This window comes from Hippopotamus amphibius, chromosome 6 (assembly GCF_030028045.1).
Source record: "Hippopotamus amphibius kiboko isolate mHipAmp2 chromosome 6, mHipAmp2.hap2, whole genome shotgun sequence".
Lineage (NCBI taxonomy): Eukaryota > Metazoa > Chordata > Mammalia > Artiodactyla > Hippopotamidae > Hippopotamus > Hippopotamus amphibius.
Window position 1 is genome coordinate 118942853 of NC_080191.1, and position 25403 is coordinate 118968255.

Genomic DNA, 25403 nt, shown 5'->3' on the forward strand with positions numbered 1-25403 from the left:
ATAAATAAATAAATAAATAAATAAACATTAAGTTTTTAAAAACTGACATGATTATCTCCAATTTAAAAGTGAGTGATGGGGGCTTCCCTGTGGCACAGTGTTTAAGAATCCGCCTGCCAATGCAGGGGACACACATTCGATCCCTGGGCCAGGAAGATTCCACATGCCATGCAGTCACTAAGTCCGTGTGCCACAACTACTCAGCCTGTGCTCTAGAGCCCGCGAGCCACAACTCCTGAAGCCCGCGCACCTAGAACCTGTGCTCCCCAACAAGAGAAGCCACTGCACTGAGAAGCCTGAACACTGCAAAGAAGAGTAGCCCCTGCTCTCAGCAACCAGAGAAAGCCTGTGCACAGCAACAAAGACCCAACACAGCCCCCCCAAAATAAATTAAATAAATAAGAGTGAGTGATGGGACCTCCTTGGTGGTCCAGTGGGTAAGACTCAGCACTCCCAGTGGAGGGGGCCTGGGCTCAATCCCTCTTCAGGGAACTAGATCCCGCATGCATGCCGCAACTAAGAGTTCACATGATGCAGCTAAGAAGCCTGCACGCCACAACTAAAAGATTCAGCATGCCACAACAAAGATCCCATGTGTCATAACTAAGACCCAACGTAGCCTAAATAAATAAATAAAAATAAATCTTAAAAAAAAAAATGTAAGTGACAAAAGCAGAACTACAAGCTGTACGAAAACACAGAGATTGGGAATTCCCTGACGGCCCAGTGATTAGGAATCTGTGCTTCCACTGCAGTAAGCATGAGATCGATCCCTGGTCAGGGAACTAAAATCCCACATGTCGTGGCCAAAAACAAAAAACAAACAACAACAAACACAGAGACTGACTCAACAAAATACTTTAAGATCAAACTTTTTTTAATCAATTAATTCAGATGTGACATCAGCACACAGTAGTACTTAATAACTACATATATTTATCTCTCCCTGTTTTTAAACTGATAATTTCAAGATTTAGTAGCCATAGCCTCAAGCAACCTTCATTTAAGTCCATGGCTCTATACTACTTAAATGATATCTCCCTGTGTATTCTGAAATTAGGCAAGAAGTCTGGGGGCTTTCATTTTTAGTTTGTAAAAAACACAATAAGGTTACTACAAAAAAGGATTTACAGAGCAGTACTTTTAGGAAATCTCTGTATCTATCTTTACACTATCCTCAAAGTATCTAAACTATGAGAAGCTGACAATACTAGTATTTTTACCAGCCAAGACAGAATAGGAATAAGAAAAAGCATACAGAAATACAATTTCTCATTTTCATAATTACTTTAATCAGTAAATAAAATTTTAGTTGCCTGTAAAAACTATAAAACAATTACTTTCTCCTAAGCAATTAAGAAATGGCTCCATCATGATTCAATCAATAAATGGCATTTAGTGTCAGTAAAATTACATGAAAGGTAAGAAGAGGGACTGGTGGCCAGTGGTTAAGAATCCGCCTGCCAATGCAGGGGACATGGGTTTTATCCCTGGTCTGGGAAGATCCCACATGCTAAGGAACAACTAAGCCCACGAGCCACAACTACTGAGCCTGCATGCCACAACTACTGAACCCTGCATGCCTAGAGCCCATGCTCTGCCACAAGAGAAGACACTGCAATGAGAAGCCCATATACCACAATGAAGAGTAGCCCCTGCTCGCCACAACTAGAGAAAGCCCATGTGCAGCAACGAAGATCCAACACAGCCAATAAATTAATTTTTTTTTTAAAGTAGGACGAGAGAGCACCAAACCTGGATTTCTAAGTTATCCTTTCTCATGTACCTCAGGAGGACTGAGCATCAGTGAAAGAACAGGCAACGGGTGGGAGGTTTTAATTTATCAGGAGGTTAGGAAAGGTTCCACCACTGTTAAACCAAACATTTTATCAAAAGGAGTTCAACAGGCAGAGAAAGAAATGGAAAAACCTACTGCCTTCGCAGAGACAAGCTTAGGCATGCCTAAGAACCCAAAACAGCCTAGTATAGCATCTAGCTGCATTAGGTGGCAGGTGCCTGAGTTGGAGAGGCTAGTGGCAAAGTTAGTGCCACTTAAGGCCACTAAATGGAAAAGAACTTAAACAGTTAAGGACTACTTTGTCTTCAGTGGGTAGAAATGTTTAGGTATAAGGATGTGAAAATAGAGGCAAGGAGAGTAGTGAGGAGGCTGTTGTAATTCAGGGAGAGACAGTAAAGGCTTTAACTATGAAAAGGTCTGGAAGACAAGGAGGAAGAAACAGGAGGGAATATTAACAAAGTGGCATCAACAGTACGTGATAGGTTGATTATACACAGTAGGTAAGGGAGAAGGGCAACTCCAGCTGCCTTACCAAATGTTCCGTAAGATGTTACAGAAAAACCCAAATGAACTGTCTGGCCAACACAATGTAAGAGGAACAACACTCTAAGGGGGAAGAGAATGAGATGGGAGATTTAAACATAAGTTGGCTTTAAAAATTTGTAAATACCATGTGAAAATAGAGAATGAAACTAAAGAGAAATCTGGGCTGGAAGCAAAGGCTTGAGAACCATAAGCAAAGGCAGTACAGTTTTTTTCAAATTTCTTACAAGGAAGATATCAGTAACTGTTTTCAAGATATAAAGAATACCAAGTGAAAGGAAAACCACTAAAAGGTACTGAGGCAGGGCCCACATGCCTGCAGCAAACAATCTATCTGACCTCTGAGGACCCTGCCATCAAAATCTCCACGGTACTTCCTCTCACTCCCTTCAGCCACACAATCCTACAATCACACCCTGAATTTGACTTTACCACACCTTACCACCTCCAAATCATTAATTCCTACATCTTACTCTCCCCAACTATGTCACCTTGCAACTCCCTCCCACACTCCCACATGAACACTTGCCTGCCCTCATTAAGGCCTCCATTTCAAAAACCAACACCCCCATTTCTCCATTAGCTTTGTTTGCCTTCACCCTCACCAGAACTCTCAGCCAGTGCCTGTCTCTCCCTTTGCCATACTCATCAGAAGCCCATGTCCTGGATAAACCAGATTACCTGCCTCTCCTGCATGCCAAATATTACTGGGCAGAAGAGCACCATGACTGACCAACGCCAAACGTAAAATCATTCTTTCATCACTGCAAGAACTATTTCTTATCTTTCCTTCACTGCTGAGAACTTCCACAGTTACTCTCCTCTGAAATGAGCCTGCCAAACACTCAATACAACTATGAAAAAAATTTAAAGTCCTATTTAAACTACTTGTTTTGTCAGGTTACCTATTACTTGAAGATGACATGTTCTGAAAAATCTGTCCTATCTGTCCATCTACTCTATTTAGAAGTTATGAAACACTAGAACAATAAAATACTAATCCACTACTATTTATAAGGAAAACAAATAATGAGGAAGACCAAATTATATACCTAATGTAAAAATCAGAATCCAATATTTACCAACTACAAGATAGATCGCTGTTACTAAATTGTGAAGCCATGTGGGTGGGGCAGACTGAGGATGGGGTGTAACTTACACGAAGTAGAAATCTTAAAGAGTATTTTTTCCTGAAAAATGCAGGTTAAGTCATAGACACCTGACACTCTACAAAACTCCATGTAAAGGTGTATGGCTGGTGGAGTGGGGGTTGTCATCTATTCATACATAATCCCCACTTAGGAACTTCATGTCCATAAGACTACTTGAATTCTACTCTAGGCCTTGATCTCATATATATATGACATATATATATATATATCTGACCTTAAATGGCCACAACAAAGTCTCTGCTGCCTAATCTTTATCCAAAACCCAACTCTGAGTAAAAATACATATATAAACTTCCAGAAAGTCATGCAATATATTTATTTCTTTGGAAAGTCCCAAAATTACCAATTAAATACTCACGTGGCTGAATATAGTACTTAGACTGAATTACACAGAATGGCTTTGGTATCACACAGAATGACTTCTGCTGAATTGCACTGTCAATATTATATTTTAAGTCTATCCAATGAAAGATATTATAAGAGAAAGATACGTGAAACATTATTTTACCTCCTACTACAACGATGCTGGCAGTGGTTTTGGTGCACACTTTATCACCCACTGTGTCTCCTTCATAAGGAACCACTAAACATCTCTCCATTTCCAATATAAGGATGAACTACAACCACATGAATAACTAGATTGTTTTTATCCTAAGAGATTCTAAATGTTATAACTGATCACGTTTCCTTTGCTTTGGCCACTATCTATACTGCAAGCAAAGCGAAATCTGTAGTCCGCATCAAGCAGTTACACAGGATCTTATCTTCCATTTTGTGTATTTTTTGTGTACATGAGACAGATGGTGTGTGGGGGTGGGGGTAAGGGGGGCATGCAAGCAAGCTTACCTCAAACCATTTGTGAAATGAGGCTAGGAAAATTAAAAATAAAACAAAACATACATAAAGCATATTTTGCATCTTTTGTGTGATAAGACAGAAGATAAAAATTTCAGAATAAAAATGATATTCCATTCTTATACTCAGTGGCATTAAAGACTTATGAATTTATCAACTTTTGTACACAGAATATATAGTTTATTCAGAAAAATCACAAGTTTAAAAATAAATATTTTTCCATGTTTTTGTGATAAAGACAAGTGACTTAAACTGCTGAGCTTAAAAACATTTGCATCTCTTGGTTTTCGACAATTTTTGAGAAATAAAAACAAGTGAGCCCACGACATTATAAGTACTCAATAAATGTTGATGCTTTAAAAAACAAAACACAAAATGCTGGTTATAGTTCTATCAACTAACTTCTGGCAAAATTCAAACACATGGAACCAAGTAAAATTATGGATCAGTTGGATATAAAGCCCAAAAAAGAACTCAAGGGCAATGAACTAGCAAAGTCCTGTACTAGCTGTAAACAGCAATATCCAAGGCTGTGGTTTGGAAAAGAATTACAATAAAGAATGAATCTGGGCTTCCTAGGTGGCGCAGTGGTTAAGAATCCGCTTGCCAATGCAGGGGACACGGGTTCGATCCCTGCTCCAGGAAGATCCCACATGCCACGGAGCAACTAAGCCCGTGTGCCAAAAAAAAGAATGAATCTAACTTGGGTGTGGTAACAATAAACAGAAAGAGACCCTGCACCACTCTGAAGAAAACTGTTGAAATATCAATCATTATCTAATAGTCAAAATGTGATATATTTAAGACCAAGTCATTAGGATTATGTTTGATTGAGAAATCTCCTGGTAATTCTCTAAAATGACTGACATTTATAATGGTTAAAAACAAACAAGAATAGAAAAAATTATCTACGTTTAAAATAAAGTGAAAAAAATTGTGTTTCCTGAACTTAGAATCTCCTGTAGTAGAAGACATTAAAAAGATTTTTGTTTTCAGAAAAAAACAGTAAGAAAAACTATTCTCTAAATTTATATCTTGAAATTTTGTCAAAATTGTCTCATTTCCTGATGCTCTGTCTAAATCACCTTCAGGCCCTGAAAAGTTGAGAATTTTAAAGCACCATCATGTTTAATTACAGTCACATGTTTTATTGTCTAACTTCAGTAAACTTTCAAACAGACACTTTTTCACAAGTCCCAGGATACCTGGAAAGCAAGAGAAGGCAGATTTTGCCATGTAAAGGACTTTCCACTGTGCTACAGCAAGGCTGTGCCACGCCTACACATGGACTGCATTCCTGAACTCACCAATTAAAAATGTGTTGGGCAAGATATGAAACTTTTCCCAACATCGACATCTAATTTCCTTATTGTTCGACGATATGGCTAAAATCCACTACATTTTCCCTTTTGATATCAGACACCAAAAAAAAGATCAGTAACATGAATAGGCTGAAAACACCATAAATGGGTTTCATAAAGTATATCACTTAATAAAAAGGCAGGTTTGTTCTGGCTTAGTGGGAGGAGTCCTATGCTACCTCTAACTAAGGATATAAAGATGTTAGAGAAAGTTACATTAAAATGTATTAATTCATTGCACAAGTATTTATTTAGTGTTCCAGGTACTGAAATAATTAGATAAAAAGATTAAGACAGTTTTTTCTTTCCTGGGGTTGTATCTATTTTAAAAGGTGAGGAGTGCTGAGAGCCATATAACTAGGCTTATGAGGTGTTATGATTTATGACTAATAAGAGTCATTAGGTTTTTTGATATGAAATGTATCTGGGCTTGGAATTCTCTGGATTTATCATGCTTAAATATGTTACATTTATGTCTTTTGACAACCTTGGAAAGCTCCCAGTGATAATTTCTTTAGTTTCATTTTTTTCTCAGCTGCATTCTTTCTCTTTTCCTTTTGAGATGCAGATTACACACATATTAGACCTTCTGATATTGTCACAAAGGCATCTGAGACTCTGTAGAGTTTTATTCTCCTCCAACCACTTTTTTCTCCATTGTTCAAATTGGAAATTTTTATTGATTAATCTTCAAGTTCACTGACTCTTTCCTTTCACACTACTTCCATTATTGAGTCCATTTGGAGTTTAACTAGTCATTTATTTTTCACTTAGTTCCTCCTTGTACACTCTACAGTTAGCCCTCTGAATCCACAGGTTCTGCATCCACAGATTAAACCAACCATGGATCAAAAATATTTTGGGAAAAAAATTCCAGAAAGTTATAAAAAGCAAAACTTGAATTTGCTGCACTCTCCAGTAACTATTTACATAGCATTTACATTGTACTAGGTATTATAAGTAACCTAGAGATGATTTAAAGTACAGGTTGTGCATAGGTTGTATAAAAAGGAAGTTGAACTTCCATAGCTTCTGGTGTCCTCTGGGGGTCCTGAAACCAAACCCCTGCAGATACTGAAGGACAACTGTATATCTTGGCTAAAACTTTCTATTTTCCCATTCCTTTCCATTGTTTTTGTTTTGCCCTTAGCTATTGGAGCATTTTTATAATAACTACTTTAACATCTTTGTGAATAATTCCAACATCTGTGTCATCTCAGTACTGATGTCTGTTGATTCTCATGGTCCATACAACTTGAGATTTTCCTGGTTCTTCTAATGCCAATTAATTTTGAATTCTATCCTACACATTTTGACTAGTATAGTATAAGACTCTGGGTTTTGTTTATATTCTACAGAGAATGTTGACGTTTGTTTCAGAAGACAATGGTTAGGTTCAGGCTGCAAGTTCCAACAAACCTTCTGTGAGTTCCAACATCAGTTCAGTTTTCAAATCCTTTGCAGGGCTATTTGGGTCTGTCCTGTGTGTGCACCATACAGTGACTAGTCTGAGACTGGGTGGTGGTTTATGCCACAGTTCAGTTCTCAAAGTATACAGGCACTTATGACTCTGATCCATAAACGTATAGCTCAGGAATAAACCTAGAAATTTCCTGAGCTCATCCCACTCTGAAAGCATCCCAAGTATTTTTTAGTTGCCTGGGGCTCCCCTTTTCTTGTCACCCAGCCAGAAAACTGAGGCTTTATTCACCCACATTTCCTACAACTACACCAGAGAAGGAGAGAAAGTAGACCAGGGATGCAGGGGGGAGAGCAATCAGGATATGCCCCATTCTCTTAGGGCTATAACTCCTCTAATCAAAGAGGAAGGTTCGACTCTGCATTTTAGGCCTGTCCCCATTGCTGATGCTGCTGCCACTGCTGCCACAGGACTTCTTGGGAGACTGGGGCAAATGAGAATACAGAAAAGATCAGAAAACAAAAACAAAAACAAAAGAGAGAGAGGGGAAAAATGGAGAGATCCCCACTCTCTCTGAGAGTTAGAACTCATTCCAACTAGTACTATAACCAGACGGTTTTCTGAGCTCTCTCTATCTGCCCTAATACCATCTTCTAGATTTTGAGCAGCACTGACTTCAGGCTTCTGCTAAATATTAAGATACATACCCGAAAAGGGAAATGCCATTAGGCTGGGAAAAGATTGACCAGGAAGCTGTATACTACAGAATTCTAAGCACTTTCACAGCGAAAGACATTCAAATGCCAGCCAGGCAGAGTAGTGAATCTTCACTGAACACCTAGGATTTCATTATAGACTCCAGAGAATCATGTGCCCAGTAAGATCTCTGAGACTGCAATTACAATGGATTTCACTCCCGTGATTAGGTTTTGCTATACAACACAGGTGACTTTAAGAAAGGGAGGGACTTCCCTGGTGGTCCAGTGGTTAAGGCTCTGCGCTTCTACTGCAGCGGGCGTGGGTTCAATCCCTGGTCAGGGAGCTAAGGTCCCACATGCTGCATGGCCGGCCAAAGCAAAACAAAACAAAAAGGAAGAGAGATTATCCTTCATGGGCCTGACCCATTGGTGAGCCCTTAAAAGGGACCAGGGTCTTCTGGCAAGAGATTCAAAGCAAGAGAAGGATTTAATGCTTGAGAAATTCTCTGTTTCTAGAGGTGAAAACAGAGTCACACAGCCAGGACCTGAAAGATACTTCTAGTAACTGAGAGCAATCCCCAGCCAAAAGCCATCAAAGAAACGAGAACCTCAGTCCTACAACTGCAAGGAACTGAATTTGGCCAATAACTTGAACCATATTGGAAGCAGATTCTTCCCTAGAGCTTCAGGAAGGAATGTAGCCCAACTAACACCTGGATTTCAACCCTATAAGACCACAAGCAGAAAATCCAGTCACACCATGCCCAGACTTCTGAACAACATAAATATGAGCTGATAAACAGGTGTTGTTTTCAGCTGCTAGGTTTGTGGTAATTTGTTACACAGCAACAAAAAACTAATTTAAGGGGCTATTATGAACTTAATGTCAATAAATTTTTCAACTTAAATTCTTCAGAAGACAAAAATTATCAAAGCCGACATAAAAGAAACAGAAAATATGACTATCTATATATCCATTAAAGAAATTAAATTTCTAATTAAAAACCATCCCATAAAAAAGGGTCAGGAGTAAATCCTACCAAATGAAGTAAATTCTACCAAATATTTAAGGAAGAAATAATACCGATCCTACATAAATTTGTTCAGAAAATTGAGGAGGGGAAGGCTTCTCAACTCAATTTATAAGGTCAACATTGTCCTAATTCTAAAACCAGAGGAAGACATTACATGAAAAGAAAAGTGCAGACCAGTACTCCCCATGAGCATAGACATAAAAATTCATAACAAAATATTAATAAATCAAATCCAGCAACTTACAAAAAGGCTACTACATCTTCAACGTGTAGTACATATTTCAGGAATGCAAGGTTGGTCTCAACTTTTGAAAATCAATCAAATTCACATACCAAAATATAAAAACTACACAATCATCAATAAATACAGAAAGAGCATTGGACAAAGTGCAATTTTTTCTATCCCTTTCAGGACAAAAACCCTCAGCTAAGTAAAAAGAGAAGAGAATTTCCTGAATAAATGGCATGTATGAAAACCCTAAAGGTAATAGTCAATATTATACTTAAAGTTGAAACACTAAATGCTTTTCTTTAAGAACAAAACAAAAATGTCTACTGTGATGGTTAATTTTATTTGTCCATTTGACTGGGTCTTGGGGTGTCCAGATATTCTGAGTTTCTGTAAGAGTGTTGTTTTTTTTTTTAAATAAGATTAACATTTAACTGGTAGACTGACTAAAGCAGATTACCCTCCTTAGAGTAGATGGCCCTAATCCAATCAGAAGAAATGAACAGAACAAAAAGACTGGCCCTGCTTAGAGTAAGAAAGAATTCTTGCCTGACTATATAATATATAACATCAGCTCTTCCTGGGTCTTGAGCATACAGAACTTCAACAGGAACTACACAACAGGCGCCTCCTGGTTCTCAGGCCATCAGACTCGGACTAAAACTAAACTATCGGCTCTCGTGGATTTCCAGTTTGCCAACCAACCCTGCAGACTGTGGGACTTAAACAACTCCATAATTACACGAGCGAACTCCTTAAATAAATCTGTGTGTGCATATGCAAACACGCCCACGCGCATGCGCATGCACACAAAACACACACACACACCTTATTATTATTTTTATTTGGAGAATCCTGACTAATAGATCTATTCTCATCAATTCTATTCAACATCATACTGAAGGTCCTAGCCAGTATCTTAAGAAAAAAAAGTCTGGAAAGAAAGAAGTTTCCTGCTACCCATATCCCCCTTGACTTCCTCCCCCCAGCCCCCCAGATTTCTCTTCAACATTGTAGTGGACCTCCTAACCTGTGTAGCAATTAAAAAGAATGAGGTGTAGGTACAAGAAAGTCATGCCATAATTGCTTAATTAACTTACTTAACTTACTTAAATCAACTATGTAACCCCACTGGCAAGAGGAAAAGGATGGAGGAGGGGGAACTAGAGAACTAGATGGAATGGGGGGAGGATACTTTAAATAGTACTTTAAGCCCATTACTCCTAAGACTATGCGACCACAAACAACAGAATCAATCCAGTTTGAAACAGCTGATGGAAGTTGATAAAACCTACAGAAATAAAATTTCACTCACAAATAATCTGTCAATGGCAAAAATAAAGCACAATGCTCAAGAAAAATAAAGCATGTCATGAATGCTTCTTTGGTCTTCTTCAGGAAGAAACTGAGTAACAACAAAAGGCTGTAGAGAAAATGAGAACTACAAAAGAATTAAATATTGTAACTAACAAATAACAATAACCTAACAAATGGGAAGAAAAAGTAGGAACTCCCATTTCTAGAATGTAAATTACACATGTATAGATACAAACCACTGAGCAAAATCATACATATATGTTAAAAAAAAAACAAAAAACCACTCCGTACAGCTTGAGGGTATATTTGCCTATACGTGATTTCTGCCTTTAGAAATATAATACCCAAGGAACTCTACTGAATATTTAATAATCCAGAGGACCATCTCCAAGATATAAAGTGAAGAAATCAAATTACAGAATAATAGCTATAACATCATCCCTTTTCTTTAGAAACCTACCAATCAACAAAGTAAACACAACTATATGTTTATATGTTTGTATAAACCATATGTTTACATATATTTGCATAAACATGGAGGTCACTCCACGCTTGTTAACCTTGAATCCCATATGATGGTAAAGAGATGTGGAGGAGAGAATAGTAACTTTTTTCCTAAATCATGTTTGGACTTTTTTACCTGGTGCAGCAATCATGTTGTACCTTTACAACTGGAAAAAAATTAATTAAAAAATCAATAAAGAAAACAAAGGCCACCTGGACATAAGCATACTCATTAAAAATTAAAATCCAGCTAAGAATATAAGAGAAAAAAATCCCTTATTTTAATGGTAGCTACCCAAGAACCTTTAACGTCCAATTTATAAAAGCAAGCCATTGGTAATCTTTGGCAAGGTGCTCCTGAATAATGTCCTCATGCCAGCAAGCATCTCAAACTAACTGAATCTCTTTCTTGGATCACAAAACCATTCACTTAATTTCCTGCCAAGCAAAACAGAGGAAAATGCATGCTTTACACTTTGAGACAAAATGCCTCATTAAGTCTTTATTTAATTGTAGGGGTGGTGCGATAAATCCCCATGGGTTAACAAGTTGCAGTCTACAATGTAGTCATCTATTTTATTTCAGGAAATAGTATTACATTTTCTGTGTGTTCAGCAGGTTTAAAAGGAAAAAAAAGGAGGGCTGAGAGAGGCTGAGTGCAGCTCTAAGCAAAGCTAAGAAAGGAAAGTGAGCCTGCACAGAAACATGTGACCCATAGTTTTGGTTTAAATGTCACTTGCTGAATTCTTGATCTAAACCAATTTCTTTTCTATAACATACACTGGGAAAATGTCAATCTATCCAGTACATCTCCAACTATTTAAAGAATATTTTAAAACAAAAAATCTTAATTGTCCTATAAGTTACCATATTCTATACCCTGTAATTGATCAATATGGGTAAAATTAGTCCTCCAATGTGACATTCACTGAGCATATCAGTGAGTTATTCAAATAATGGAGCAGAAGACAAATTCAAATCTTAATAAGTACTTACTTTTACAGTTTCTTCTGTGTTAAGTTTATTTCCCTTAACCAAAACAATTTGAAAAGGGTTGTTATTTTCCCAAACATGCTGTAAAAAAATGAAATAGAGTATTTTAATGAAAGAAATGAATATTCTATGCTAGCAATGAAATCACCTTATTAGTTCTCATGTCCATTGGCAAAATAATGAAAATACACCTCTGAACTAACAACTGAAAATCACATACATCAAATTAAGCATCACAACCACTAGCAGTTAGTTCTCATGGCAAAACAGGCAGCATTCCAATACTGCTAAGAAATTCACTAAACACCAAAAACAATTAGCATTAAAAGCCTTGGGTAAATTACAAATTGACCATATACATTAATATAAAGATAATATCTTAATCGAGGAACGGTTAAATACGCAATTTCTTTTTATTTATTTATTTATTTTATTGGCTGTGTTGGGTCCTTTTTGCTGTGCGCAGGCTTTCTTTTTAGTTGCAGTGAGTGGGGGCTACTCTTCGTTGTGGTGTGCGGGCTCCTCATTGCCGTGGCTTCTCTTGTTGCGGAGCACGGCTCTAGGCACATGGGCTTCAGTAGTTGCAGCACATGGGCTCAACAGTTGTGGCTCACGGGCTCTAAAGCACAGGCTCAGTAGTTGTGGCGCATGGGCTTAGTTGCTCCGCGGCATGTGGGATCTTTCCGGAGCAGGGCTCAAACCCGTGTCCCCTCCATTGGCAGGCGGATTCTCAACCACTGCGCCACCTAGGAAACCCTAAATGCGCAATTTCTTAAGACTGAAGAACTACTTTAAAACTGTTAAGTGTTCCAATGAACACAAACTTAACATTTGCTTTATACAAATACATTACAGTCTAGAAAAAACGATGCCTTTGTTACATTTAAACTCTAAAAGTCTTCAATAAGAAAGAAACCAAATTGTACCAAAACAATATTACAGAAAAATTGACAGAAATGAGATATACCAGAAAAATCAACTATCTCTGCACATCTAACTTTTCTACTAGAGTATCTCAACTTGTTCTTTGAAGTCCCATGTTTAGCTCTAATCTCAAAGTATCTCCAATTTAAGGGCGTTTTTCTTTAGCACCAAAAGATAACCAAAAACACAAATGGCTATTTATAATCATCTGTAGCTCAAGTAAGGAAAAAGAAGAGTAGCTTAAAAGATAATTACTAACAATGATGAATCTTTGGCAAATACGCATTAGTTTCCACAGAAGAAAAACTGAGCAAAGAATTTATGTATAAGGCCTAAAAATACAACCTAACAAAAAAAAATCACATGCCTTTTGGGGTTACCAAAGGTTCACATATGAAACTTACAGAAATAATTCGAGTTTTCTTTGGTGGTAAAGGAAGAGGAAGGTTAGATGAATTTCGATTTATGGCGGCCTCTATGGCAATCATTTCCTGTTCATACAGCTTCTTGATCTTGCAACATTCCACAAGTATAAAATGGGCCAAGGTCCTATTCATTACACAGTTCCTGATATACTACAATGGCAAGAAAGAATAAAGTAAGGATTTTCAAGCAAAATTTAAATCAACAGAACAATAACATTAAGTTGAACACTACAACAAACGCACTGTGAAAGTGTATCTTAACACGTCAAGAATATGAGAAATTAAAATCACAACATAAAATTGCTACTGTAAATTGAATATCTAAGTATCTAAGAACTGAACTAGATACTTCATATATGTTAAAGCTAACCTTCACAATTCTAAAAGATAGATTTTCCCCCTTAAAGAGCTTAAAGAACTGAAAACCAGAGGGCTAAGTTACACACCTAGTCTTTAAGAGCTGGATTGAAATCCACCTGTCTGACTTTTTTTCTGTTTGCTAACCCGTGGAGAAATATGTGCCACAACAGAGATGTTTTGTCTTCTCTTTTCTGCACTTAATACCTGACAGTATTACCAACTGCCGCACCTTTCCAGGAACAGGACTTGATCGTAAGACTGTGATGCCACAGTGCAAGGTCTGACCAGCAAGTCAAGAAAGGTGAATATGTAGTACACATGTGACATTTTTTTTAAGTCCGGAAGGGGCCAGCTTTCCATGGATCCCTGAGGCAGACCTGGTACCTTTTCAGCACCAGGTTCCAGGCAACCATTACTGCCTTTCCATCAAAAACCTACTGGCCATCCAAGCTTGATGCTCTGTTTCATTTCCATGAAACCAGGATGACTCTCCAGAGGCATATAAGAAAAGGGGTGGTTGTTCATATTACCAAAGATTCCTAACAAAATGAAAAGACATCCAATATATTCCTCACTATAATGAACTGGACTCAACATACTGTATTCAATTCAGAACCACTGAAAAATACAGTTTTGAAGTAAAAAAAAACCAAACCATTTCCAGAATGGCCTATAAGTGGGAGTTAACATGATACTATGATAAATATATTCATTCAAAAACTTTCACTATGAAAAGATGTATCATTTCACTTCCTTCACATTCCTTTGCCTACATTGTATATTTTCTTTCTCACATTACCTTGTACAAAAACACACACATGCCTTTAGTTTTCTTTGTAATAACAAATTCCAGTTTGGGTAAAACAATATGCTTACCCCTTATTAAGGTTAAAAAAAAAAGTGTTAAATTAAAGAAGCAGGAGGCTACGTAAAAGATGGCAGAACATGAAGGGAAGAAGTCAGTACTTATATGTTACCACCAAGCACTTTCCTTTCTTTTTTTTAAATACATCTTTATTGGAGGATAATTTCTTTTCATTGTTGTGTTAGTTTCTGCTGTACAACAAAGTGAATCAGCTATACTTAAACATATATCCCCACATCTCCTCCCTCTTGAGCCTCCTCTTCCCACCCTCCCTATCCCATCCTTCTAGGCTAGCACCTTCCCACTAGCTTTTTATTTTACATTTACTACCAAACACTTTTTATCTTCCTTCTTCCTCTCATGGGCTAGAGTTCAAGCACTTACAGCAGAATGCCACAGATTTCAAAGCTGTGCACAGAGGTTGTAACTGCTGCTAGATGTTCTACCTATTAAACCAAGAATTAAGGGCTACACTAAAAATCTGAAAAAAAGAAACGGGGAGGGATATAAAAGCCCCTGTTACCTGGTAATAAATCAGAGTTCCTTCTCAGACATCACTTAATAATTGTCATGTCTGTATCCCTCTTGCTTAAAACAAACAAAAATTCCAAGTAAGAGTAAACATGTGTTTTTCTAAAATTCTGTCACTATTTACCTCTAACTTGGCACTTAACCCATTATTTTTTATGTAATGACCATTTTTTAATCTCCAAATGTAATTTCAACAAAAATATCCTTAAATTCCTTGAAGGCAAAGCCAGGATTCTATTCTTTAAATAACATACCTAATGGTGGGGGAAGGGGTATCGCAATTCACGTATCTTATTTAAACTCCGCTACACTCCAAAAATAATCTGAGGCACTTCAATGCTCTGCATAAAACACCTGCTCAAAAAATTCATGATTAAATGGAAATAAATGGTAAATTGATACTTAAAACACATACCTGGAACTGAATTAGTGGGTGATCACCAAACACGTATTCTACTCTCCCACTGACTTGCAACACATAGTCATAGGGACTAACTTCATCTTCTTTCCCATGAATAGTCAAACGTTTTTGAATTGCCAATTCATTTATTTTGATAGGATTCATATCAGGAGATACTTGAAAGCTAAACACATCCTAAAAAGGGGGGCAGAAAAAAGAAGCAATTTGATATTTACAATGAAAAAAAAAATCACTCTCTGCATTTGTACTTAGTATTATTTGTACTACATTGTATACAACTATACATAATGTTTATACATGTACATCCTTTACACTTAATTTTCAGTAAATTTTCTTTCCCCTTACCAATCCTGAAAAATCATTTTTTAACCTAAATGAATACCTTGCTACAGTTCACCTCATTTTTAGTTTAGTGTTTCCACATGCTGCTTCCCAATGCTGTTCATCAGCAGTGATGGTGAAATGGCCAAACGAGAATTGTATAGAAGGGGGCAGGGTGGCGAGGAATGTATGATGGAGTAGGTTGCCAAATGTCCTTTATTCTAAGATTCTGACATTCCTATGTTTTTATGGTAAAATGTTCATTCACTTATGAAATAGTGTTGGTAATAAATTATGGTATATGGTTTTTCTGTAATTAATAATAGCCTAAATAAAAAGCTACACAATCTATGTGACTTCCCAAAATTCTTTCATAACTTAAAATTTACTATTATATATGATCTAAAACTCTAAGAATTTTTGGTTTAATCCCTGGGGAGTATTTAGCCAGAAGAAAAGGGGACTAAGGAGAGATATGACAGCTATATTCTAATTATCTGAATATTTGACATGTAGAATAAAAGGAGACTGAATGAATACTTATTAAATAGGAAAGTATAACCAGATGAGTACAAATCATAGAAAGCTAGTTTGAATTTTTTTTTTTTAATTCAAAATTTAAATGTATGTTTGCTCACAAAGAAAACATGCTACTTCAGTGGGCAAAGCGCTCCCCATAGCAACTGGATGTATTTGATTAGGGACACAGGATGTAAAGGATGGTGAAAAGAGTTATTAAATAAAGAGTCTGCATAGATGATATCTAAACATCTTTCACCATTAAGTTCTACGACTACTTGGAACCCAGTAAGATTTCACAATATCTGTATTTCTCTTCTAACTTCAAAACACTTCTTTTCACATATACTTTGTTACAATGATGATCACATTAAAATTTGTATATCCAGTAGAGATTTGACACACATGTGATGAAATTTAGACTGACTTAGAAGGACAAAGTGCTGGAGCCAGTATTTCAAGTTGAATTCTAATCACCTTTTACCAGTAAAATTCCCTATTTCAGCTCTTTCAACAATGCAGAATTCCCTAAACAGTACTTAAATTTGATCTTTAAACTTGTTGATATCCAAATCTTGGCTTAAATTGAACTTTAGTCACAACATATCTCAGGATAGAGTAGCAAATTGTTTGTTTTTTATCTCCAGACAAACTTCCTTTGTAAAATGCCCGAATGTAGGATCTTTTTTTAAAATCTGTGCTAACAAATACTTAATAACATATTGTTGGAAAGGAGGCAGACATGATAAAATGAGAAACACCTAGAAAAAAATCCTGGCTCTATCACTGACTGGCTATAAGGCACAGCACCAAAAAGCTCAAACTTCTCTTCCTTTCAGTTTCTTCACTATAAAATGGGGATAAGATAACAATAGTTTATCGGGTTGTTGTGAGAAGTAGAGAATATATTTCAAAAATACTTTCCATAGTTCCTGGCATAATGAAGTGCTCAATACAGAATGGCTACTGATAAAGGTTTTTTCATTGTTCTTATAATACTAATTGAAGAACAAAACAAAATATCCTTGTACTCCTACCCTAATTCAAAGGCCAGAGCCTACATAATAAAATGAGCATGCCTGATACAAAGGTAGTAGCATAATCTAGTTTGTAAAACTGCTATGAACATTCAGATACAGATTAACTGTATACACACTCTATTATAAAGCCGAATTCTGTACCAGCACTTAGCTCATATGTTCACAGAATGCAAATGTAAGAAAATGGAAAAAAGAGCTCATTTGATCACACCTTTCATTTTAGAGATGAGAAAAATGACATGAAAAATAAAATTATATCTACATTAAACAATATTATCTATACCAGGGTTTGGCAAACATTTTCTCTAAAGAATTAGGCTTTGCTAACAACATATGAGTCTCTGTCACATATTCTTTCTTTCCTTTCTTTTTAACATCCTTCAAAATTCTGAGTTTTTTAATCCCTTTAAAAATATAATAATTATTCAAAACCACTGCAGTTTGCAGACCCCAGTGTAGACAAAAATGCATCAGAAAACAATATATGAGTGAAGGATGTGTCACTTTAGTTTGTCATATATAATCCTAAATACATATCCATCCTAAATCTAGAAATGCTCTGTTAGTGTTTACTAGGTGAGCAACAGCCTCCTCTAACATTGGTGCTGCACTCTGGTAAAATTCACAAATTTATTATAAGGTATCTCTTAAAATAATATAACACTACCTGACAATTTTCAAAATGAACAGCCACGATGAGCTTTCCTCCATAAAGTTTATCTTCTAAATTTTCAGGAATGGATGGTTCATGCTCTGGTGGATAGGTTTGCTTTAGCCAATCCATCCAAGACAATCCCACAAGCGACTGAATCTTTTCCTCACTGAATCTGCGCATTTTTATTCGGAATTCGTTCACTTCAGGATCCTTCAAGGCATCAAATTCATGCAGACCTAAACAAAATTTTTAAAGGTGTCATTCTGAGTAGCTAATAATAAAGAGAACACAAAATATAGTTAACAAAAGCTAATTTGGAAGCTTGGTTTTTATGAAGCCAACAAAATTGGGCAGGAAAATATTATGAAAGATAAAAAGAATATTCAAGATGAAATAATGAATTTCATGTATAGAAGATGAACACACAATTAGATTTCTAAAGAATACAAACTTGAAACCTCTTAAAGAAATATAGTTGGTTACCAACTTTAAAAAGATAATCACTGAAATTCGCATTACCATTTTAAAACCATATATGAAAAAGCCACACTTTTTCCTTACAAATCAAGTAGATCACATTTAAAATATTTAAGAAAGGCTAAGAATCTGTAAACCTTACAAAATAAGCCTAAAACTCAAGTTATTACTTAACTTGCTCAGTAAATTTGAATTTCATAAACTTTCAGTTTACTGTGATTTTTCAACAATGGTTATACTATATCAAATAGTCAAAACTCTCATAAACATAAAACTATTCTTTGTTGTACTGATTTATGAACCATTTCTGCCATTAAGACAACTGTATGACAGCCTTTTCATAAGCTTATAATTATTCCAATAAATAATTCTAGAAATCTAAAATAATAAAAGAACATGTATAAATTTTTATACATGCATTAGTTTTTACCTATCAGGTCGGCAAACATTTTAAATAAAGTCTGACAAAACCTTATGCTGAAAGGGGTAGAAGAGAAATAGGCGTATTTAATATTTATTAGAAATTACACACACACACACACACACACACACACACACACACACACACACACGAGCGCGCGCGTTTTGACCTTGGAATTCCACCAACATGAACTTCAACCTGACAGACTCAGGACCAATCACTGAAACTCAAATATGCTCCCCAAACCAATCACAGAAGATGCCCAGCTTCTCATGAGCCCACCTTGAGCTTCCCCCTGCCAACAACTTCCACTCAGGCATACGTGAAACTCTTCTACTTTCCCCAGCGTGAAACTTTATCACTCCCCTGCCTGACTTTGAGTCACTGTCAAACACAAAGTTCCTTTATTATAGCAAGCTCTCAATAAAGAGTCTGTTCTCATTTGGGTGATTGTTTATTTCCACAAACCTATGGAAATAACTGTATAAATAACATGATATCAGTACAAGCATGTTCACTGTAGCTTTGTTTATAATAAATAAAAAAATGGAAATAACCTAAAGATAATCATTAACACCTGGTTAAAAAAACTAAGATACATCCATATACCATGATAGAGTGGTACAAGTGATAAAATCAATAAAATAGATCTGTGATGATAAAAGTCCCAGATATATTAAATATATAAAAATATAAAGCAGAGACACAAAGGCTCTTGCAAGATTCCTTTTATGCAAATTCAAAAGAAAGAACATAGAATATGCCTAATTTTTGCCTTGGAAAGAAACTTGAGAATAGTAATAGCATTTCATAGTGTTGGAGAGGGAAGCACATTGAGGGGCAAGCTGTTACTCTTCATTTCATAAGGCCAAGTCAATACTATATCATTTGAATATATGCATATCAATGAGTTTTATCTTGATAGTGGACTTATCTGCATTCTCTATTTACGTCTATTAAAACAGTTACCGTTTCTAAAATAAATATTAGCATTGATTTGTGCTATTAAATATAGAAAAAATGTTTAAGTTGCATAATGCAACAAAGGTAAACTCTTGAGGGTAAAATATGATTTCTTGGGTAGTTTTAGATCTAGAATAAAATATATTACTCTAAATGTTATGAATGAACCGTAATTTAAGCAGACTAGCTTAAGTATCTAAGAACTGCTTCCTCTGCACTGTTCAAACTCTATTCACAGATCATCCATACCAGAGATAAGCAAAGGAATATGATTACCTAACAATATATACATCTAACAAAAATCAAACTCTTTATCTCCCTTTATCTACTAAAAGTCATTTCTGGGCTTCCTAGGTGGCGCAGTGGTTAAGAATCCGGCTGCCAATGCAGAGGACATGGGTTCGATCCCGGCTCCAGGAAGATCCCACATGCCACGGAGCAACTAAGCCTGTGTGCCAAAAAAATAAATAAAAAAAAAAAAATAAAAAATAAATAAAAAAAAGTCATTTCTAATCTACTTTCTCAATGTCTCTAAACTCTGTCTACTTCTCTTAGGTCTTGCAGCCATTAATTTAATCCTGGCTATCATCATGCCTCCCATGGATTAATTACTACATCAGTTTTTCATTAATTTCTCTACTCAATCTTAATCCTTCCAATCCACTTCCATTTCCTAACCTGAATAATTTTTCTAAAATGAAAATCTGATGATGTTACTCCCCTACTTAAATCCCTTCAATAGCTTCCCAACTGCTCTTATGAATTAACTCTACACTTTTTATATGGCCTGGATGGCTCTGCATGGTCTGAAGCTAGTTGCCTCTCTGGACTTCCTGCTTATCCTAGCTGTCCCCTTAACCAAATCATACTCAATTTCTTTTATTCCTTGAAAAGGCAACCCTTCATGTATGCCATTCCCATTTGCTTTTCCTTCTTTCAACTCCTTTCACCTGCTCAACTCCTAATGAGCGCTGAAGTCTCAGTTTAGCCCTATGTCCTCTAAGATGATATCCCTGACACGCCCAGTTGATTTCAGCAAACCTCCTTGACTTCTACCAACATATACATTGTATTGTAACTGTCTGTTTACTGATCCATTATTTTGCACTGGACTGTGAGCTCCAAGCAGACAAAGACCACATTACCCAAGTTCACTGCTGTGGTCCTCAAGTATTAAACACTCAACATAAAACTGTTGAATTGCAGTTGCTACTGCTTCGGTAATTTTTTAAAATATATTATAAATAAGGGACTCTCTTCACAAAACTATGAGAGTCAACTGAAAAGTATAGATGTCTTTCATTTATCCCAGACTCACTAAATCCCAGTCTCTGAGAATCCACTTTTTAAGAAACTGATGAATGGTCACCTAATCTATGACAAAGGAGGCAAGAACATACAATGGAGAAAAGACAGCCTTTTCAATAAGTGGTGGTGGGAAAACTGGAGAAATACATGTAAAAGAATGAAATTAGAACACTCCCTAACACCATACACAAAAATAAATTCAAAACAGATTAAAGACCAAACTGTAAGGCCGGACACTATAAAACACTTAGAGGAAAACATACGCAGAACACTCTTTGACATAAATCGCAGCAAGATCTTTCTTGATTCACCTACAAGAGTAATGAAAATAAAAACAAAAATAAACAAATGGAATCTAATTACACTTAAAAGCTTTTGCACAGCAAAGGAAACCATAAACAAAAAAAAGTCATCCCTCAGAATGGGAGAAAATATTTGTAAACAAAGCAACTGACAAGGCATTAATCTCCAAAATATATGCTCAATAGCAAAAAACCCAAATAACCCAATCAACAAATGGGCAAAGGACCTAAACAAACTTTTCTCCAAAGAAGACATACAGATGGCCAAGAAGCACATGAAAAGATGCTCAACATCACTAATTATTAGAGAAATGCAAATCAGAACTACAATGAGGTATCACCTCACACTGGTCAGAATGGGCATCATCAGAAAATCTATAAACAATAAATGCTGGAGACGGTGTGGAGAAAAGGGAACCCTCCTGCACTGTTGGTAGAAATGTAAGTTGGTACAGCCACTATGGAGAACAATATGGAGGTTCAATAAAACACTAAAAATAGAACTACCATATGACCCAGCAATCCCACTCCTGGACATATATCCAGAGAAAACTATAACTCGAAAAGATACATGCACCCCAATGTTCACTGCAGCTCTGTTTACAATAGCCAGGACATGGAAGTAACCTAAATGTCCATCAACAGACGAATGGATAAAAAAGATGTGGTAGAGGGGAAGAATCAAGATGGCAGAGTAGGAGGACATGCGTTCACTCCCTCTTGCAAGAGCACCAGAATTACAACTAACTGCTGAACAACCATCGACAGAGACACTGGAACTCACCAAAAAAAACCACTCCACATCCAGAGACAAAGGAGAAGCCGAAATGAGATGGCAGGAGGGGCGCAATCGCATTAAAATCAAATCCCATAAATGCTGGGTGGGTGACTCACAAGCTGGAGAACAGTTATACCGCAGAAGTTCTGAGGATTCTGAGCCCCACGTCAGGCTTCCTAACCTGGCAGTCCAGCAACAGGAGGAGGAATCCCCAGAGAATCTGACTTTGAAAGCCAGCAGGATTTGACTGCAGGACCTCCACAGGACTGGGGGAAATGGAGACCCCACTCTTGGAGGGCACACAAAAAAGTGTGCTCACCAGGACCCAGGGGGAAGGAGCAGTGACCCCATAGGAGACTGAACCAGACCTACCTGCTGGTGTTGAAGGGTTGCCTGCAGAGGTGGGGGGCAGCTGTGGCTCGCCAAGGATACGGGGGCACTGGCAGCAGGGGTTCTGAGAAGTGCTCATTGGCGTGAGCCCTTCCAGAGTCCACCATTAGCTCCACCAAAGAGCCGGTAAGCTCCAGGGCTGGGTTGCCTCAGGCCAAAGGACCACCAGGGTGGGAACACAGCCCCACCCATTGGCAGACAAGCAGATTAAACTGTCACTGAGCTCCACCCACCAAATCAGATTAAAGTTTTACTGAGCTCCACCCACCCAGCCCAACCCACCATCAGTCCCTCCCATCAGGAAGCACCCACGAGCCTCCTAGACAGCTTCCTCCACAAGAGGGCAGACAGCAGAATCAAGCAGTATCAGCAGTATTTCATCTTGTGGAACTGAAAATCACAGCCACATAAAGACAGAGAAAATGAAAAGGTAAAAGACTTTATACCAGATGAAGGGACAAGATAAAACACCAGAAAAACAACTAAATGAAGAAGAGATAGGCACTCTTCCGGAAAAAGAATGCAGAATAATGATGCTGAAGATGAACCAGGACTTTGAAAAAAGATTGGATGCAAAGATCGAAAAGTTGCAAGATAAGTTTAGCAAAGACCTAGAAGAATTAAAGAACAAACAAACAGAGACATGCAACACAATAACTGAAATGAAAAATACACTGGAAGGAACCAATAGCAGATTAACTGACGCAGAAGGGCAAATAAGTGACCTGGAAGACAGAATGGTGATAATCACTGATGAGGAAAAGAATAAAGAAAAAAGAATGAAAAGAACTAAAGACAGCCTAAGAGACCTCTGGGACAATGTTAAACGCACCAACATTCGCATTATAGGGGTCCCAGAAGGAGAAGAGAAAAAGAAAGGACCTGAGAAAATATTGGAAGAGATTATAGTTGAAAACTTCCCTAACATGGGAAAGGAAATAGCTACCCAAGTCCAGGAAGCACAGAGAGTCCCAGGCAGGGTAAACCCAAGGAGAAACACGCCAAGACATAGAGTAGTCAAACTGACAAAAATTAAAGACAGAGAAAAGTTATTAAAAGCAACAAGGGAAAAATGACAAATAACATACAAGGGAACTCCCATCAGGTTAACAGCTGATTTCTCAGCAGAAACTCTGCAAGCCAGAAGGGAGTGGCATGATATATTTCAAGTGATGAAAGGGAAGAACCTACCACCAAGAATACTCTACCCAGCAAGGATCTCATTCAGATTCGAGGGAGAAATCAAAAGCTTTACAGACAAGCAACAGCTAAGAGAATTCAGCACCACCAAACCAGCCTTACAACAAATGCTAAAGGAACTTCTCTAAGCGGGAAACATAAGAGAAGAAAAGGACCTACAAACACAAAAACAAAACAATTAAGAAAATGGTAATAGGAACATACATATCGATAATCACCCTTGAATGTAAATAGACTAAATGCCGCAACCAAAAGACACAGACAGGCTGAATGGATACAAAAACAAGACCCATATATATGCTGTCTACAAGCGACCCACTTCAGACCTAGGGACACATACAGACTGAAAGTGAGGGAATGGAAAAAGATATTCCATGCAAATGGAAATCAAAAGAAAGCTGGAGTAGCAATACTCATATCAGATAAAACAGACTTTAAAATAAAAAAATGTTACAAGAGACAAGAAAGGACACTACATAAAGATCGAGGGATCAATCCAAGAAGAGGAGATAACAATTATAAATATATATGCACCCAGTATAGGAGCACCTCAATACATAAGGCAAATGCTAACAACTATGAAAGAGGAAATCGACAGGAACACAATCATAGTGAGGGACTTGAACACCTCACTTACACCAATGGACAGATCATCTACACAGAAAATTAATAAGGAAACACAAGCTTTAAATGACACAATAAACCAGCTGGATTTAATAGATATCTATAGGAAATTACATCCAAAAACAGCAGATTACACATTCTTCTCAAGTGCACATGGGACATTCTCCAGGATAGATCACATTTTGGGTCATAAATCAAGCCTTGGTAAATTCAAGAAAATTGAAACTATATCAAGCATCTTTTCTGACCACAACACTATGAGAGTAGAAATCAATTACAGGAAAAAAACTCTAAAAAACACAAACACATGGAGGCTAAACAATACGCTACTAAATAACCAACAGATCACTGAAGAAATCAAAGAGGAAATCAAAAAATACCTAGAGACAAATGACAATGAAAACACAATGATCCAAAACCTATGGGATGCAGCAAAGGCAGTTCTAAGAGGGAAATTTATAGCGATACAATCCTACTTCAAGAAACTAGAAACATCCCAAATAAACAATCTAACCTTACACCTAAAGAAACTAGAGAAAGAAGAGCAAACAAAACCCAAAGTTAGTAGACCGAGAGAAATCATAAAGCTCAGAGCAGAAATAAATGAAATAGAGACAAAGAAAACAATAGCAAAAATCAATAAAACTAAAAGCTGGTTCTTTGAGAAGATAAATAAAATCGATAAACCTCTAGCAAGACTCATCAAGAAAAAGAGGGAGAGGACTCAAATCGATAAAATTAGAAATGAAACAGGAGAAGTTACAACAGACAATGGAGAAATAAAAAGCACCATAAGAGATTACTACAAGCAACTATATGACAATAAAATGGACAACCTGGATGAAATGGACAGATTCTTAGAAAAGTAAAACCTTCCAAGACAGAATCAGGAAGAAATAGAAAATATGAACAGACCAATCAAGAGTAATGAAATTGAAACTGTGATTAAAAATCT

General features: G+C 36.9%; 1 protein-coding gene across 7 annotated transcripts in view; it reads right to left on the reverse strand.

The window, feature by feature from the left end:
• PIK3CB (phosphatidylinositol-4,5-bisphosphate 3-kinase catalytic subunit beta) overlaps positions 1 to 25403 on the reverse strand; it is a 186630-nt gene that overhangs the window by 64253 nt on the left and 96974 nt on the right. For all 7 annotated transcript variants that reach the window (XM_057738334.1, XM_057738336.1, XM_057738338.1 and 4 more), the window contains 4 exons: positions 17998 to 18221; positions 15445 to 15624; positions 13253 to 13423; positions 11928 to 12005 (listed from right to left, as the gene is read on the reverse strand). In XM_057738334.1, the coding sequence (XP_057594317.1) occupies positions 11928 to 12005; positions 13253 to 13423; positions 15445 to 15624; positions 17998 to 18221 (653 nt within the window). The remainder of the gene's footprint in view (positions 1 to 11927; positions 12006 to 13252; positions 13424 to 15444; positions 15625 to 17997; positions 18222 to 25403) is intronic.